Source organism: Gasterosteus aculeatus, chromosome 15 (genome assembly GCF_964276395.1).
Source record: "Gasterosteus aculeatus chromosome 15, fGasAcu3.hap1.1, whole genome shotgun sequence".
Classification (NCBI taxonomy): domain Eukaryota; kingdom Metazoa; phylum Chordata; class Actinopteri; order Perciformes; family Gasterosteidae; genus Gasterosteus; species Gasterosteus aculeatus.
Window position 1 is genome coordinate 12,154,460 of NC_135703.1, and position 16,179 is coordinate 12,170,638.

General features: G+C 44.2%; 1 protein-coding gene across 1 annotated transcript in view; it reads left to right on the top strand.

Moving 5' to 3' along the window:
• The window catches only part of slc25a21 (solute carrier family 25 member 21), a 72,562-nt gene extending 57,717 nt beyond the window's left edge, over positions 1–14,845 (top strand). Inside the window, exons 5-12 of the mRNA XM_040199536.2 lie at positions 1,318–1,401; positions 6,718–6,784; positions 7,489–7,548; positions 9,859–9,966; positions 10,072–10,236; positions 11,819–12,000; positions 12,994–13,046; positions 13,564–14,845. Of these exons, the coding sequence (XP_040055470.1) occupies positions 1,318–1,401; positions 6,718–6,784; positions 7,489–7,548; positions 9,859–9,966; positions 10,072–10,236; positions 11,819–12,000; positions 12,994–13,046; positions 13,564–13,625 (781 nt within the window). The 3' untranslated portion in view covers positions 13,626–14,845. The remainder of the gene's footprint in view (positions 1–1,317; positions 1,402–6,717; positions 6,785–7,488; positions 7,549–9,858; positions 9,967–10,071; positions 10,237–11,818; positions 12,001–12,993; positions 13,047–13,563) is intronic.
• Positions 14,846–16,179: the final 1,334 nt, after the last annotated feature.

Here is a 16,179-nt window from a genome sequence, read left to right on the forward strand (position 1 = left end):
GTCAGGGGGGCTGGTACCGGACCACGGCCCTGCCAACCTCACTCTCTCAGGGCCGGTTGAGGGTTGAGGCCGGCAAAGCAAAGGAGGCCGGGGGACAAAGCGTGGAAAGGATCCCTTCCATCCTTGACCCCAGCATCATGTGCCTTTAATTAAGCCAGATTTGAATATGTTTACAAGCCCAAGTGGTCTTAAATCTTTGGGTTATTGCCCCCCATGTACCCTGTATTCTGCCATCGTCTCATACCTCAAGACCTTCTTTTTCGTCCTCTTTTTAATATGGTGTCAGACATCTATTTATTACGCTGTTTTAACTAGTTTTCAGGAACGGGTTACAAGCTATTTGGGAATCCACCAAACAGGATTCGAGGGACACCCCGCTAAGATGTTAATCTGTTCGCGATATGAAAGGCTGCTCACCCCACTAAACTCCCCCTCCACTGGAACCTCGGGGCCCTTTATGGCCGCATCAGGCACCGGCATGGACGACTCGCTGCTGACCTCGTGACCCAGCAGTTGAAGCCATATGAGGAGGGAATCGTTTTTGTTTCACTCCTGATTCTCTTTCTACGCTCAGAACGCGCGATGTTCCTTCATCGTACCGAAGCTATCGTTGATCACGTTTAGAAACATGCTTTAGTTTATTGTGTCTTGCTAATTGCTCGAATCATTTGGCGTATAAACAGTCAAAAGACTATTTAGTTCGACATGTTGTTCTTTTGTTGGTGTTTGCGTGTCTCAACCATGTGGCCGGACATAATGAGATCCTTTCTTGTCCTCTCAATACCCGAAACTCTTTATCTCCAAAAGGCAACGTTTATGTTCATTCTTTCAAACCCAATTGGTCGCTCATGTAAAAGATTTACACACATCTCACGACCCTTTATTAGGTAGTTACCAGAGTGTTTTCTACACAAGAAAAAGGTCCTTTGACTGGCTCCATCATATTAAAAATTTACACGTAACTAAAGAGCTGTTACAATTGGCTTACTAGCATGTTAGTAGTCAAAAAGCTTTCTGGTCCCGGGGAGTTGGGTGGCTAATTGGATCGGTTGGGTTAAATAAATGTTTTAGTTCTCCCCTACTCTGGGAGGAGTGGCAGTAGGAGCCTCTCATCTTAGCAGAGCAGAATAACACCGGGCCGGGGGGGTAAGAAGGGCGATGATCTCATGTATCACAAGGTCAAATTAGCTTAGTCTATTTTTCAGACAAGGTGTCCCAATGTAATTTACCCAATATGGGCAATAAAACAAAGTAACAGCAATGTGACTGTGTAATATTTACAGTTTGGAGGTTTTAATGAAATCTTGGTCGTTGCAGGTTCCAGATCCAAAGGGGAACCAGTGACCCCAACAGCTACAAGAGCCTCGGGGATTGCTTCCGCACCATCTTCCGCAACGAGGGGTATGTCTTCCCTCGACAGGTCACTTGGCAAGGGTGAAAATTCATCATGCAATTATTAATTTTATATGTGGTATCCTCCATAGAAGTATATTCAGACATCATCAAAAATAGAGGGAAAATACATCTACACAATATGATCGGCCATGCTGATCTATTCAAATGTCACTACTGTGCATGTTGTGCATTTAAACGTTTTATCGACTCGGAAGCTGATCGTCTTGTAGTTTTCCCAACGAACTAGCGACAGTCCTCCTGCTGTGCTCCCTCCTCCTGTGCCGGCCCTGTGACAGCGCTGCGAGACGGTGCAGGCGAAAGTGTTTGCCACTCGCTCTGTTTACGGCGAGTCGACAGCTTTACGGCGGATATAAAGTTGATCTGCTGTGAGGTGCGAGTGAGCGCAAGGTGAAAGGCCGTCTAGACGGTGGGATATCCCACACTGGCAGCAGTTCAACAGACCCGGCTGCAGTAGCTGAGCTACTCACACACTCAACACACACACACACACACACACACACACACTCCCATTGTGGAAGTGCCTTTTGGGTGCGTCTCCTTTCGGGAGTACGAGCGATACGTCGTATCCGACGCAGCGACGTGGTTGTCAAACGGGGACAGAAGACAGAAGATCCACTTTCTTGTTGAACAATTCGCACTGACAGTATGTTTTTGCTGAGGCCGTAATGACTCCCCGGTAGCACATTGTGGATTACCTCCAGGCCAAACCACTTACTTATAATTTATACAAATAGCGCTACGCCTTACTGTTTTGAATTATTATTAAAAATAAACATTTCCCGTCAGCTCATGGCAGGACGCAGCTTACGCCCCCCCCTCCCTCCCTCTCTCTCCCCCTCTCTCTCTCTCTCTCTCTCTCTCTCTCTCTCTGTGTCTCTATTTGAGGTGATGAAGGGGGAAACCTGAGCTCGCGGCTCCAGCTCTGTGATTTCACTGAAGGAGGACATGGAAATGTGAACATGTGCGACACCATCTTTAAACCGTTTGAAGCCTAAACACGATAGACTTAAATTTTCATGCGGAATAGAATTGAACGCTTCCAGTTGGGAAGCGGGCGGTTGATGGGGGGGGGGATTATTTAGGTTAAAAACGCATTATGTAATAAGTTGTTTTTTAATCTGGAAAATCTAGCATGAAATCCCGTAGCCGTGGTCATAAGTGCGTGACGGTGTGAACTATGCTCACTGGCCATTGGTCGGCGTATTGCCTTACAGGCCGCGCTGCTTTGCTTCTGCATGTGGGTGCAGCAACCGAGCGCGCGTGTTAAATGTTTCCGTCTGGAGGGAAACAAAAAGACTCTATTCTGCAGCATTCTTTACCAGTGTGGTATCCAGGGAATGGGTCGGGACCCAAAGCGCGGCCGCAGGAATATTAAAAGGGTCCTCGGTTTACGGCGGAGCGCGTTGGCCCGTGGACACTAGATCAATGACTAATGCCTGGAACCGACAGTAAGGGGGGCGTTCCAGCTGGGACCACCCGTAGAGGAATATGTATTTTCATTTTCATGTCAAGAAGTGCAGATTATACATGTTCATTGGTGTCTTTGCCAGTCGATTCCTTATAGGATTAAACATTGTACAGTGAGTTAATGTGAGTTCAGCAGGTGACAGAACCATGCTGGTTGTTTCCGGTCTCTATGCTGAACTAAGCTAACTAGCTGTTAATTATATATCGCACAACAGACCAATATTTTAACAATATCTTCTCACTCTAAAAATTATAAAACAAGACCAGAAACCATCTAAACAATTTACTTCGCTGCAAAGTAACACTTGACCAATTTGGGCAAAAGGAGGCATTTAAAATTGCATAACTTTCAACGTTATCTTATAGATTGCATCACCAGTCATAAAATATAATAGTAACAGTGGATCATCAAAGCAAAAGTACATTGTTTCAGAAATCTTTTTCTAAAAATGCAATTTCCCTGTCTATAAATAGCACATGTTTTTATATACAGTTCCAGTCAAAGTTTGGACACACTTTCTCCTTCAATTGAATGAGAATACGTTTTTTAACCTTTGTGTGCTCACTTTATATGTAAATATATCGATATCATCTTTAAGTGTTGTGCCTTTTTATGTTTAGAAAACCTCATCTCTGCCAATTCTGCTCTATTGTCTGTTAGTGACAATGTCAAGGTTACAAAGACGCAGGGAGAGAGAAAATATTTGCAGATGAAGCATGCCGGTTGTTTACGTGCTAAAATACTTCCTGCGGCGGCTCATATTACGACCACTATAGTGGTGCGAAAACGAACGAACGTCTCCTGATGGAAATGATCGTTTTCCATTAAACATTCACACATTTCATCCGTTAAGAAGTAAAAAAAAAAGTCAGTTTATTTAATTGCTCCAGTGTTTCCTACGCTCCTGTCCAAACGGATGTAGGCTGTTAAAAAAAGGAAAGGTTTATGAAAATGAAAGACAAATCATACACACAAGTACACACACACACACACACACACACACCTCGCTCCGTGTCAGGGGGTCATTTGCTTAGGAAAGCCCAAAAGGGACTTAGTGTGTACTTTACATTGTAAATCAAATGAGGATTCAAATGATGGCCACTCAGTAGAGGCCGTATTTGTTCTGTAACAACTTTGACTCCTCGTCCAAACCTGGTGGCTCGCCAGCCTGACCACACCCGGGAAATCTGTGGCCGCCATTTGCATGGACAAAGAGAGCCGAGGAAAGGGTCTTCCGTCCGACTGAAATAACTTCTTTACACAAACAATACAAACGATTCATTCTTTATTCAGAGGAGGGGTTTTCCTTATCCTTAATCCCTTACTCCAACGTTGTTATTATATTAATGGCTTGGCGTAGCAGAGCCAGTACGGGGCGCGTGCGACTTCAGGTGTCGGCTCTGTCACCTGATCAGAAGTGTTGTGATATTAGTTGTGGTTCACTGCGGTTTTTCTGCGCGTAATTGCTGGTGCTTCTCGGGCCCAATCAACCCAAATCATCTGAGTTGACTTGTAGAGAATGTTGCCACAACAGAGTTGGCGCTGGCAGTTCACAAGATACAGTTGGTCACGCCACGTCGTCCTCTGTGTCCTCGGAGCTGTGTTCAGTATCAATATGAACTCGCTCCCTGTAGCCTGCAAGCAGCTAAGTGGGAAGTTATGCGTATTTGGCCATTCTGCTTTTCATTTTGAACGTTGTAAACCGGTTTCCCCTCGTACACATCTCATCGTGTGTTAGCCTCACTTCTGTCAGGCTTCCCACGCCATCTGTAGCTTTGAGCCACAAGACCATCCGATGCCAACGGTGCTACATTTAGCTGCGTGCTCATATTCGTTTGCAGTTCCAGTAGCAGGACGGACGAATGTGTGTCTGCACAATGCGGTTGCATCAAGTGTAGTTATTTGCACCCCCAGAAATGCCATCTTTAAATACATACAAACAAATGTATACTTGTCTTGAGGCAACAAGTACACAAGAATGCAATGCCAGTCAGTGAGACCACAGACAAAGCATCACGTCAACCCCCGCACGCTACTGATGACATTTACAGTTACACCTAATCATGGCACCGATGATCCGATACGGGACATCTCGATCGGTTCCAAAAATGTAAGAAGACGACGTCGTGATTGTTCTTGTTTGAATGTTTGGACCGGCTTTACCGGTTTCACTATGAGGCAAACCCCTTAAAACAACAACGTGGAAGGAGAAAAGTAGCTTGCTGCTCCCAGCAACAGTTTGTTATCGACACAACAGCTAATGACTCAGTAGTATCTGATGTTTCAGGTGCGCTGCGTTTCAAGACCTGGGCCCAAGCCAAGAAGCTCCTGTGTAATTTAATGTGATTTGACATCTTGTTTTATACCACATGCCCGGCCCTGCCTGTGGGAACTATAAGTTCAAGCTAATGAACCATTGCACCTTTTTTTTGTTTTCTTTCCTGAATCCCAGAGTTGGGAAAAGGCCTGTGTGTGCACTTCTGAATGTATACGAAACACGCTTTGTGCTCTCTTTGCAAAACAGGAAACTTCTGTCACGTAAACATGAGAGGCAGGTCGGGCGTATTTTGGGGGGAACCTCCGGTGTGATGTGAATCAATGTCAACCAAGAGCTTTTTAGAAGGGCAGATTATAATGACTTCTCATGATATTTCTATGATTTACCCACGATAGGTTTTATCTATTTTAGATACATTGTATACTTTAACTCTTCAATTTCAGAGACATCCATTTACATTTCTGTCTGTAAGAATCTAGCCGGACTGACCGCTTAGTTTACTGTAAATACACTCAATGAAATGGACTGCTTACAAAACGCAGTCCGTGTAAAATGTAGGCATAGATCTTCACATACATAACTCACTGTATCATTTTATTATTGTTTCTGCCTCCAAGTACGTTGTAACTCATGGCTGGATCGTATGATTGAGCTACGGCAAACTACCAAATTATGTAGAATTATACTGCTGCCGTCTTTTGAAATATTCAGTACATCCACCGATGAAATAAACGCTTAAATCATTTTCTCTGCAGATTCCTGGGGAGCTTGTTGCCAGGGTTTGTGGTTTGAAAATATATCTCGGTAGTTATGTTCCTGAACGGCTGCAATATACTTTCTGTTGCCATTTTCCGAGCTCCGTGTTTGTCCTGCTGTCTGTATTCACTATGGTCAGAGGCTTGAGCACAAAGGTGGGATTTGATTCTAATGGACATTCATAATAAATATACAACAAAGTATCTCTACATGTATATGTTTGGTCATTTTGAAGAACTGCCCATTGAATGCACCATTGTAACAGATGCTATTGTTGCATGCTCATTAGGTTTAAGTGTAAAATAACCTGAAAAGACTATAATGAGAGATTTAATTTAAAAAATGGACGTAGACTTGATTTTCTATCTTTATGTCTTGGGTAACTCACAGTTACTTAAATTGTGAATTTCATAACTGCTAATTGATTTTAACATCTGACGGATATGAATGGAAATCAATGGCTGCCTTAAACGATGGAATTGATACAGCTAGAAATCTAAAACGTTGTCTTTAATGTAAAGTGAACAGAATAAAACATGGTTAACAACTGGTACGAAGGGATAAGGCCTACTTTTATGAATTAAACCTCAGAATAATAAGTTTACTATCACGCATGGCAACAGAAAACAAAAAATCTTCTCATCTGACAAGTAAGAACATTGAAAGTATTTTGCTGATCACATTTCTGTTGATCAACCCACGGATAATGGTTTCAGTTTTGACATGTCTAAGGTCATATAATTGTTACTGTCATCATAAAATTATAGTAATTGCTAACAAATATTTCTCCTCTCCGCAGAATCTCTGGTTTCTACAAAGGGATCCTTCCTCCGATTGTGGCGGAGACGCCAAAGAGAGCCGTCAAGGTGAGGAACCAGGATCTTTGAGCTTCCTGCGCTACGATGCAACGCTCCGGCTCCTGTTTAACCGTAAACATACGGCCGTATGAAAAACACTCCCACCGCATTTCTTCTAATGTGGTACACGCGTGCTGATTAATCACGTGACATCCTCCGCCATGTCTGCCTCGCCTTCAGCCTCTCCCGTTTGTACTCTTGGTCTGCTAAATATTGACTTCCCAGCTATCGTACCCATGCAGCTCTTAAAGCCTCCACCTTTTCATATGTGTTCAAAGGTAGACTTGCACATAACACATAATTGGGGTGAACCAAGAGGGCTCGATGCCGGTCACGGAGCTGCTCGGCAATGACACACTGGAGACGAGGATGTGTGAACTTGACAAATAAGCGCTCACACCGAGAAGACGGGTTAGTCGCTCGCCGGTGGTGAGAAATGTCTGGAGCTCGGAAAAACAAATCCGTGATGTTTCCTTTTTCAGAACGTGCTCTGAACGTTTCTCAGACAAGACTCACATCACGGCTTTATGTTGCCGTACCGGTTTATTGGTTGATACACAGCTCACCCAAATTCCCATTTCCTCCAGAGTCTTTTTAAAATAGCTGCTTTTTAATGGCGTGTATCTGTGTGTCTGTGTGTGTTGCCAGATGTCGGTTTCATGGATGCACTGTGACTTTCTGACGGTTTGTTTAACCTGATCCTCCCTCTGCAGTTTTTCACTTTCGAGCAATACAAGAAGTTGCTGAATCTCACCCCTTTGTCTCCTGGTTTGGTGAGTCTTCACACGCAGAAACACCTGAACACACTGGAAGACAAACACAGGACCAGGAAGAGCGTCACACCCGGTGTCAAAAATCCAACATTTCCTTTCACCTGCCAAATGCCAAGAATAATTTGACTGGCCCAAAGAAGTTGTTAGTTTAATGTACCTGTCAATGTGAGTGAACATACAGTTATAAGTATTGTTTCATGTACAAATACAGCTAATGCATGAGTACATTTGGAGAAATTCCTTCACTTTTTACATTCTTGTCTTTACCTGACGACCACAACCTGAGGAATGAGTCCAAGTGAGCCACGAGCGACCAGTTGAAGGTTATAATCTAGTTTGGTCCATGAAGCCTCTGCCGGTTTCATTCTATTTATTAATATTAATAACGTTGGCATGTACATCAACACTTTTTTCAGTTTTATGCAGATGATACTGTAGCATAGAGTTGATGAGCTGCACCTTTTATTTAATAGTCTGCCGTGCACGCTAAACTTTAAAGTGGTTTTGAGTATAGAGAAGAAGTTTATTTAGGGCTAAGGAAATTGTTATTTGTCGGAAATCTGCACTTTAAATGGTACACTTAATGAGAAAGTTCTTATTTAGATACTTAGATGTCAGAATTGATGCTCATTTTACTTTTGAAACCCTGTAATCAGCTTTAATTAAGTCTAAATTAACCAGACAGTCTGTAGCTTTTCGGGTGATCTTTTCTCAAAAAGGGTATTTAAATCTCCACTGCCAACTGTAGCCAGCGCCTTTTGATTTTTCCTTTTTACTTAAAGGTCATTATAGTCTCCGATGCTTCACGCCGTCCCTTTAAGGGTGCAACTTGTTCTTTGTCATTTTTATAGGACCATGTCCTGTTTCACTTTTTTTTTTGTAGAAAAATGATTGTTTTTGCAATACTTCTCTTTGTGTTGTTTGTCAACACAAAGAGAAGACGGAAGACGGAAAGGGGTCGGCACTTTAATCTTTAAAGAATTACTTTCTTATTTATTATGCCTGCTGTGGCTGAGATGTTCTACTTTAAAGCAGAGACTGACGTACAGTTTATGTTCCTGAAGTAAATGACATGGTCAGAAAGACGGCCTGCAGATAAGTGGGTAGTGCCCGGGGTAAAATGAAGAATAACGTGAACACCTGCAGCCTCTTACGTGTGTTTGCTTGGTGGTTATTAATTCTGGAGAATGGTTACACGTCAGGCACGAATCCACAAGTGATTTCCTCCTTCTTGACCAATCTGGTTTCTGTTATAGTTTTGAGCTAGACAGATCTGCGTTTGCTGGGGTGCGGTCACCACGTGCACGCACACACACACACACACACGCACACACAATGTAGGCAATGGAGGCAGCAAAGTGTCAGGTGTGATGGATGGCTTACCTGTAGCTCACCGTGGAGGCCGCCCCGGCAGGGCCGGTTTCCTCGTCCTGTTTTCACAGCCAATGGTGGAGAAACGTTTACCTGTCCCATCCATCATGCGATCCACCTCCTTCTCTGTTCCTTCATCTTACTCTTCCTCCAGCGCCTCCAAACCCCATTTCCCCCCCAGAGGCCCTTGTGTGAGTCAATTAAAGATTGGTGGTGGTCCCACCCCCCTTTTTCAGCGTGGCACAGCTGAATGCCTTCACCCTGATTAATGAGGACACACACAGCAATAATACAAATAAGGAATGAAAATGTGGCTGACTGGCTGTGTAAACATTGCAAGCCATGTCTGAGAGGATGGGTCCTGGGGCCCTGACAGCAGGATAAAGAGGCAGGAAGAGTAATGAGCTATAGACACGTTCTTGACATGTTCCCATTACACTTCTCTGAGCATACGCACGTGCAGACACACACACGCGAACGTATGCTGCAAATACGTGCACTGTTGCAACAGCCTCTCATAATTACATTTCAGGGTCGTCTATAAATGGTTAAGGGACTCTTCCTGTGTCACTAAATACAGTGCTGTGGTTATTAGAAAGAAAATAAAGATAGATCTTAACCAGCTTGCTACTTTGCTCACATTGCTTTTTCTCTCTCCTTTGCTTAACCTTCCTTTCCCTCCTGTCTGTCATCTGAGATTTTGTCCAGGGATAACAGACACAGGTGTCCTCAAACATTTGTCCCACGACAACATTGACAAGCCTGACAGAAGCAAATGTCCATTTTAGAAGAGACAAAAACGACAAGTTTGTAGACGCAAAACTGCGATTTGCTGTTAAGCTCCTGTAGCTCGCGCGCAATGACGATGGTCCTGACTGTCAACGTGATTTTGTCTATTCTGCACATTCTCAGTCCTGAACGTGTCCATCTCCCCTCCAGGCGCTGTCCGTGGCGGGGCTCGGCGCAGGCTTGACGGAGGCCGTTGTCGTCAATCCGTTCGAAGTGGTGAAAGTCAGCCTGCAGGCCAACAGAGACTCCTTCGCCGAGGTTCGTGAACATAGAACACTGTCGTGTGTTTCTCTCGCGATGCCCGGTGGCTTTTTCGCCGCTCTTTGACACGCCTTTCTTTTGGAATCGCTCTCTCCAATACAGCAACCCTCTTCATTCGCTCAAGCGAGGCGCATCATTAATTCGGAAGGTTTTGGACTGAGGGGTCTGAACAAAGGACTAACATCCACCCTGGGACGCCATGGAGTTTTCAACATGATCTACTTCGGCTTCTACTTCAACGTCAAGGACGCTATTCCTAGCAGCCCGGTAATATGTCAATCGAAATCAATAATCGCACCAACCACTGCTGTTTTTTGGGACGCACAAAGCTGATGCTGGTTGATGAGCCCTTTTCCTTGGTGTTTGTAACCTTGACTGTACCTCATCTTTGGCGACTTCAGGCTGTGGGGTACGCACGTGTCCCCTCTTGCCAGCTGGGAACTGCAAGTGTTTGATAGTTTGATTAGTCGACCTGACTGCCACAGAAAGGAGGAAGCCAAAATCAGAGAGGAGCATGACCGCTAATACCTCGGCTGTTTGCTCGTCATAACATCCTCCAGGTTTCAGATTACACATCCGGCAGGGCCTGATGGCCCAAACAAAAGTTAATTTTGTTTAATGGAAACGTTTCCATAAGGCAGTTCCATATGTACAAACCGGGGCATTAGATTAACTCCAATGAACTAATTGGAAGCAGGCAACGGTACTATTTTCAAAAGACGGTAACAGTGCGAGCCAAAGTCCGGCTTAATTTTCGACATTTTTCCACATTCAGAGAAGCAAGTGGTCATCCTCTGTGCAATAATTATGTGGATGACCCAAATGAAACTCTTCTTAGATTTTGGCCGGGGCTTTTTGGAATTACCCACCAGCATGTACGTTGATGATGTGATCCTGTTTGTGAAAGGCCAATAACGGCTATTGTCGAGGGAGAAAAGGATAAATATTGTGGGCTCCCGACAGCTTACAGGCTGAGCTGATAGAGGCGTATCTCCAAAGCCCATTTGTCAGCAACGTGAGCGATGAGCTTGCAACTCAAACATGACCATAGTCAAATTAAGCTGGCAGAGCTGGGGCTTCTCTTCGATTTCAATTTGAATGGTACAGAGGAGGCAGATAGCACACTGGCATCATTCACGAGTAAATGTGTGAGGCGATGTTTGCTTAAGGCTGTTAGGAAGTGGGTTGATGGGTGTACTTAGTCTGAGGGTATGTTACCCCCTTCTCAACATCCCACTTGACAAAAAGAAAAAAAAGAAGTGGGATTAGATGTTGATTTACCTCAACTCTCAGGGTGTCCAGGCACTTGAGAAAGGCCTGGACCAGAGGGGTTGCTGTCATTTGTAAAAATATCCCGGCCAATTAGCTGTCAGAGCTCTCTGAGTCCGGGCTTCTTTGGTACAGTAATACCCCTGTACAGAGTCACAGCCCAATTACCCAAATTGTACCCATATGCCTCCCCAGTCTGCCTGCATGCACCCTGTTTATAAATCCTCTGTCTTGGCTCCCCAAAGAACATGTGCTTCTGTTCAGCCAATCAGAACGCTGCACCACAGTCAGGAAGCACTAATCTGCCCCCCTGCTACCATAAAATGATCAGAGCTTTCATGCCAGCTTTGCAGTGATATGCACAAGCCGCCTCACGCTCTCCCCCACTTTAGCTCCCATACATAACGACTCCATGGCACTTCCTTTTCTCTATCGCTGTAATCTTATTTACTTGTTATATTTTGGGCAATGATGATTCTATATTTCTGGTGACCACATTTGATCTAATGCGAATGAAGCGCTACTCGTTGAATAACCCAAACCTTGTTTTTGTCTGGTCCCCCCCCCCCTTCTTTAAAAGGACCCCACCCTGGAGTTCTTGAGGAAGTTTGCCATTGGCCTGGTGTCAGGGACCATTTCCTCCTGCGTGAACATTCCCTTCGACGTGGCCAAGAGCCGCATCCAGGGCCCCCAGCCGGTGCCCGGAGAGATCAAGTACCGCACCTGCTTCCAGTCCATGGCCCTGGTGTACCGGGAGGAGGGGTAGGAAACAAGTTGGGAATCATGAGTAAAAAAGCCAAAAAATGCAAAGCTGGCACTGATGCGGCCAAGGATTAATGAGGCAGTTTGTCTGCTTTTTTTTTTTTTAAACAATTGATAGCTGATCTGTCTGCCAAACTAGATGTCAGAAAAGACAAATGTACCAGCTGCAGATACAAGTTAGCACGGTTTGATTGTGCAACAAGTTTCCTGTACTAACTCTAGGAGAAGTGCATGAATAGCTTCATGCAGAGCTGTGATCCAATAAATGAAAGCTAAATAGTGACGTTACATTCCGGGCTGTATTGCCCACGTATGTACACACACCACACATTTCTCCAATCTGTCGGACGTGCAGTAAATGTTAAAATATTCTCGCCTCTCTGACAACGGTACCGCTAAATGGAGGCTTCAAGGAGAAGGTGTATGTTATTTTAGTTTTTTAGCTTTTGCCCCCATGCAGCTCCACTAGACAAGAGCCTGCGAGATGTTTGCAGTTAGTCGACCCAGGAGCCTCGGGGGCTGCTGCAGGGAACGGCACTGAAACGTTGCCGTCGCAGGGGTGCGTGGAGGGTGCCACATCCAGTCCCCTGCACTAACACAACACAGTCCCAGCTAATTAGTGGTCCCTATGGGAGACGTCGTTAAGCAAACCCTAACGAGCCGCACGGCGCTCCACGGGTCAATCTAATCAGACAGAGGGCCGGGGAGGAAGTGGGTTGAGCCTTATTAACGCCATCAGTGGCGGGGGCAGGGAGCGGGACAGGGAGCACGAGGCGCAGGCAGGCAGCCACTGATCACCTTGAATGCATTAAGGGGCAGGTACTCGCCCCCCGCCGGCCGCTGGACCCCAGCTATGTACCTGACGACGGGGTGAGAGACAGACAGGGCAAGAAGTCACCGCCACACTTTAGCTTAGGATAAAATCTATTTGTTTTGAGGGTCACCTATGGTGTTTTGAATTTGCACATAATTAACGTCTGATTTCTTCTATAGGTACTTGGCACTGTACAAGGGGTTGGTGCCCAAGATAATGAGGCTCGGACCAGGTAACAATAACACGTTTTGATGCTGGTATTTAAATGGTCAAATATATTCATGCATTTCAGACCAAAATGTTTATATAATATTAAGGTTGGTTGAAATAACTAAGATTTCTCTTTTTTTCCACACATATAATAATGAATCTAGACAAAGCGTCCCATAGCTTGCTGCTGTAAAGTTCCACTTGAGAGCTACCAATTAAATGTGTCAGGAGCAAGTACAATTTCCGGATCAGATATATAAATTCTTACCATTTTCCATTGTCGTCAATAACAAAAATAATAAGTTGTTTTTTTTCGATATCTGTACAGTTTAAAATTGAAACATTGTTAGCTAGAACCACTGCCCACCCAGCTAATCTATAAATAATGTGCCCAACTATCCCACTCTTATCTGCAATCCAATTTATTCCTTTGTGTTTCCCGGAAAGCCGACGCATGACACTAAAACTTTATGTTCATTCACGCTGCTTATTCCACTGCGGGTTGGTTCACCGTGGCTCTGTCTTGTGTTTGGTTACAGGTGGAGCTGTGATGCTGCTGGTCTATGAATATGTGTCCGGATGGCTACAGAAGAACTGGTAGCCCAAAAAACTAAAAGAAATCACAGCATAAAAAAACCAAGAGAGTGCCTTATGGCTTGTGCCTCATTTCCAGTACCGCTAAGTGATTTTAAGTAACCTCAGACCAAATACGTCCTTCATTTTTACCTTGAATTTACAACACTGCTCTGCAAAAAAACAAAAAACATCAGCCTTACCAATGACTACAATGTCATTTGCTTCTTCTTTTCGTGATAAGGAACTTTTTTAAGGAATTAAAAACAGCCGTAATATTTCAAAATTGACCAGTAGTTTTTAAAATAGAAAACTGTTTTTTAACAGTGGATTAAAGGCCCCCCCAAAACCTGTTTTCTCAATCAACTTCTTACTATGAGTAATGTGGTCCTACTTCATCGTGCATTTTGTGCTCCTCTCACTGATTAGAGGTGGACGGTGACAGTATTTTGCCTGATTAACCTAAACAGCCGTGAAGAATCAAACAATACCTTTCAGTTAAACTCTTCAAGGATAATAACTAAGCACACTTTTATGAAGTAGCTTCTTTTGTCATAAATACTTTTGTAAAATATTTTCAATGGTCATAATGTCAAGCTTCAAGTTAAATGAAACACCAAGAATGTACTCAGTCATGATTACAAAATACCAAAACTAAGCTCTATAGCACTCGAGTATCACAGTGAAGGTACACAGGTATGCATCTACACATAATGACTGTATAGATAGTACATGGGCTGTATGCAGATACTAACACATACCAAGTTTAGATGAGTCTCACTTTGACTCTTGGTGACTTGGTGGATCATTCATATCTATGAAACATATATCTAGGGATATTAAGATATATTACTACTATTATTATGTAATCGCAATACAAACTGCATTTAAAGTCGCAGCAGAACACGGCCTATCGACTCTCAAGCATAGTATTTGTGTATGTACACATCATCGTATACATCTTAAATAAAGGGGGATCACAGCCATAAGACTTGCTGTCTAGCTTAAATAGTGCCTGACGGTTCTTAATAAGAATCACTATAAGAATTTTTATGAACTGTATTGTTATGGCCTATTGCGGATGTTTTTTTATTAAGATCTTTTTGCATGAGGGATTTTTTATGGACCTCCTTTGAATCGCAATATGAAACCTAAAAATTGTTAATTTGACTTTTATCTCAATGTAGCTTTTGTGACACGTTACTCGTATGTATCAGCAACAAATAAAAGAAGAAGCATTTAAAACTCCTTACTGGGCTCCTCACTGTTTGTGTGTTGGGTCCCGTAGATTTTTTGCGTTGTTGCTTGTTTGTGTCTCAGTCTCAGCTTGGCGTTGATAAGCGTATCGCCTTCCCTCACTTACCGCCCCCCAACACACACACACACACACACACACCCCAATCACAGCACTTGGTTGTTTGAGAACCTGTCGGCTGTAGAAGTTGCATTAGGTGCCTGCGTGTAGCTTTAGTGCGAGCTAAAACAACAAGCTCAAAAAATGCAAATGTGGCTGCAGGAATGGTGGTGTGGGGTTACCGCACACATTCTCCCTCTGCCATTCTATCTCTTACGCAAATATGCAAACACACACACACACACCTGTTGCACAGCCTTTGGGGTAATGGCTGCTCTGGCAGAGAGACTCATCTCAACCTCATCTGGCAGTAGCTTATAGTGAGCCACGTTGGCATTTGACAGTCGGCATTGATGTGGGAGTTTCTCTCAGGCAAAATGGAGCGGCTCCTGGTTTTCCGCCCGGGGGCCCTGTTGTGATGGGGTAACAACTGCGGCTTGCAGACTGATGGAATTGTAAGCGCTTAACACGTCCTTTCTGTAATGGAGTGCCGAATGTCTGTGTTTGTTTCGGACCTGACGGCGCGCAACGTAGCCCGCGTGTATTGCTGGTAGCTAAGCAACGGACCCACCCTTCACCTGGATTCCCCACCGCACTCATCGTAAATCTTCTGCAGCAAAGACCCCCTTGTCTTCATCTTCTTTCCACCCTGTCCGCGTAGGCTCCTCAACATCAATGGCAACATCTCAATTCTGTGGCTCGGGTCAGACAGGCCTGCAGTGACGACGTGGCCCAACCTGTTTTTCCCCAATGAGGCTAATGATTAAAGATTCAGGATTTACACTTCATGTCAGAAGCAGTGATTCATGTCAGTGCGATTGGATACGGCAGTCTAGTGTGTACATAATAAAGACACAGAACCAGACACGTCGTGATTGTCCGGAGCCCAGTTATATTTTGCTCACCTGTGTGCTCGACGTTGCTGTTTTAAGGCATTAAGAAAATATTCTGGCTGTTGTCAGCTTCCTTTGGAAATGTTCATTGAGCAGGCGCACGCATGAGGCCCCGTGTTCTCCCAGCACTCTGCTCTGTGTTACTCTGCATAGCTGCCTTGTTTCTGATTGCATGTGGAGAAGTAAAGATAACCATATGACACTGAAGTCAGACCCAACATAATTAACTATAAACACGTGTCTGCTCCTATTTTTAAAACTGCTGCACAAAGCGGACCAACATTAGGCTACAAGAGCAGAGATTATTAGACTACGGGAAGCTATTCCTCCCTTCT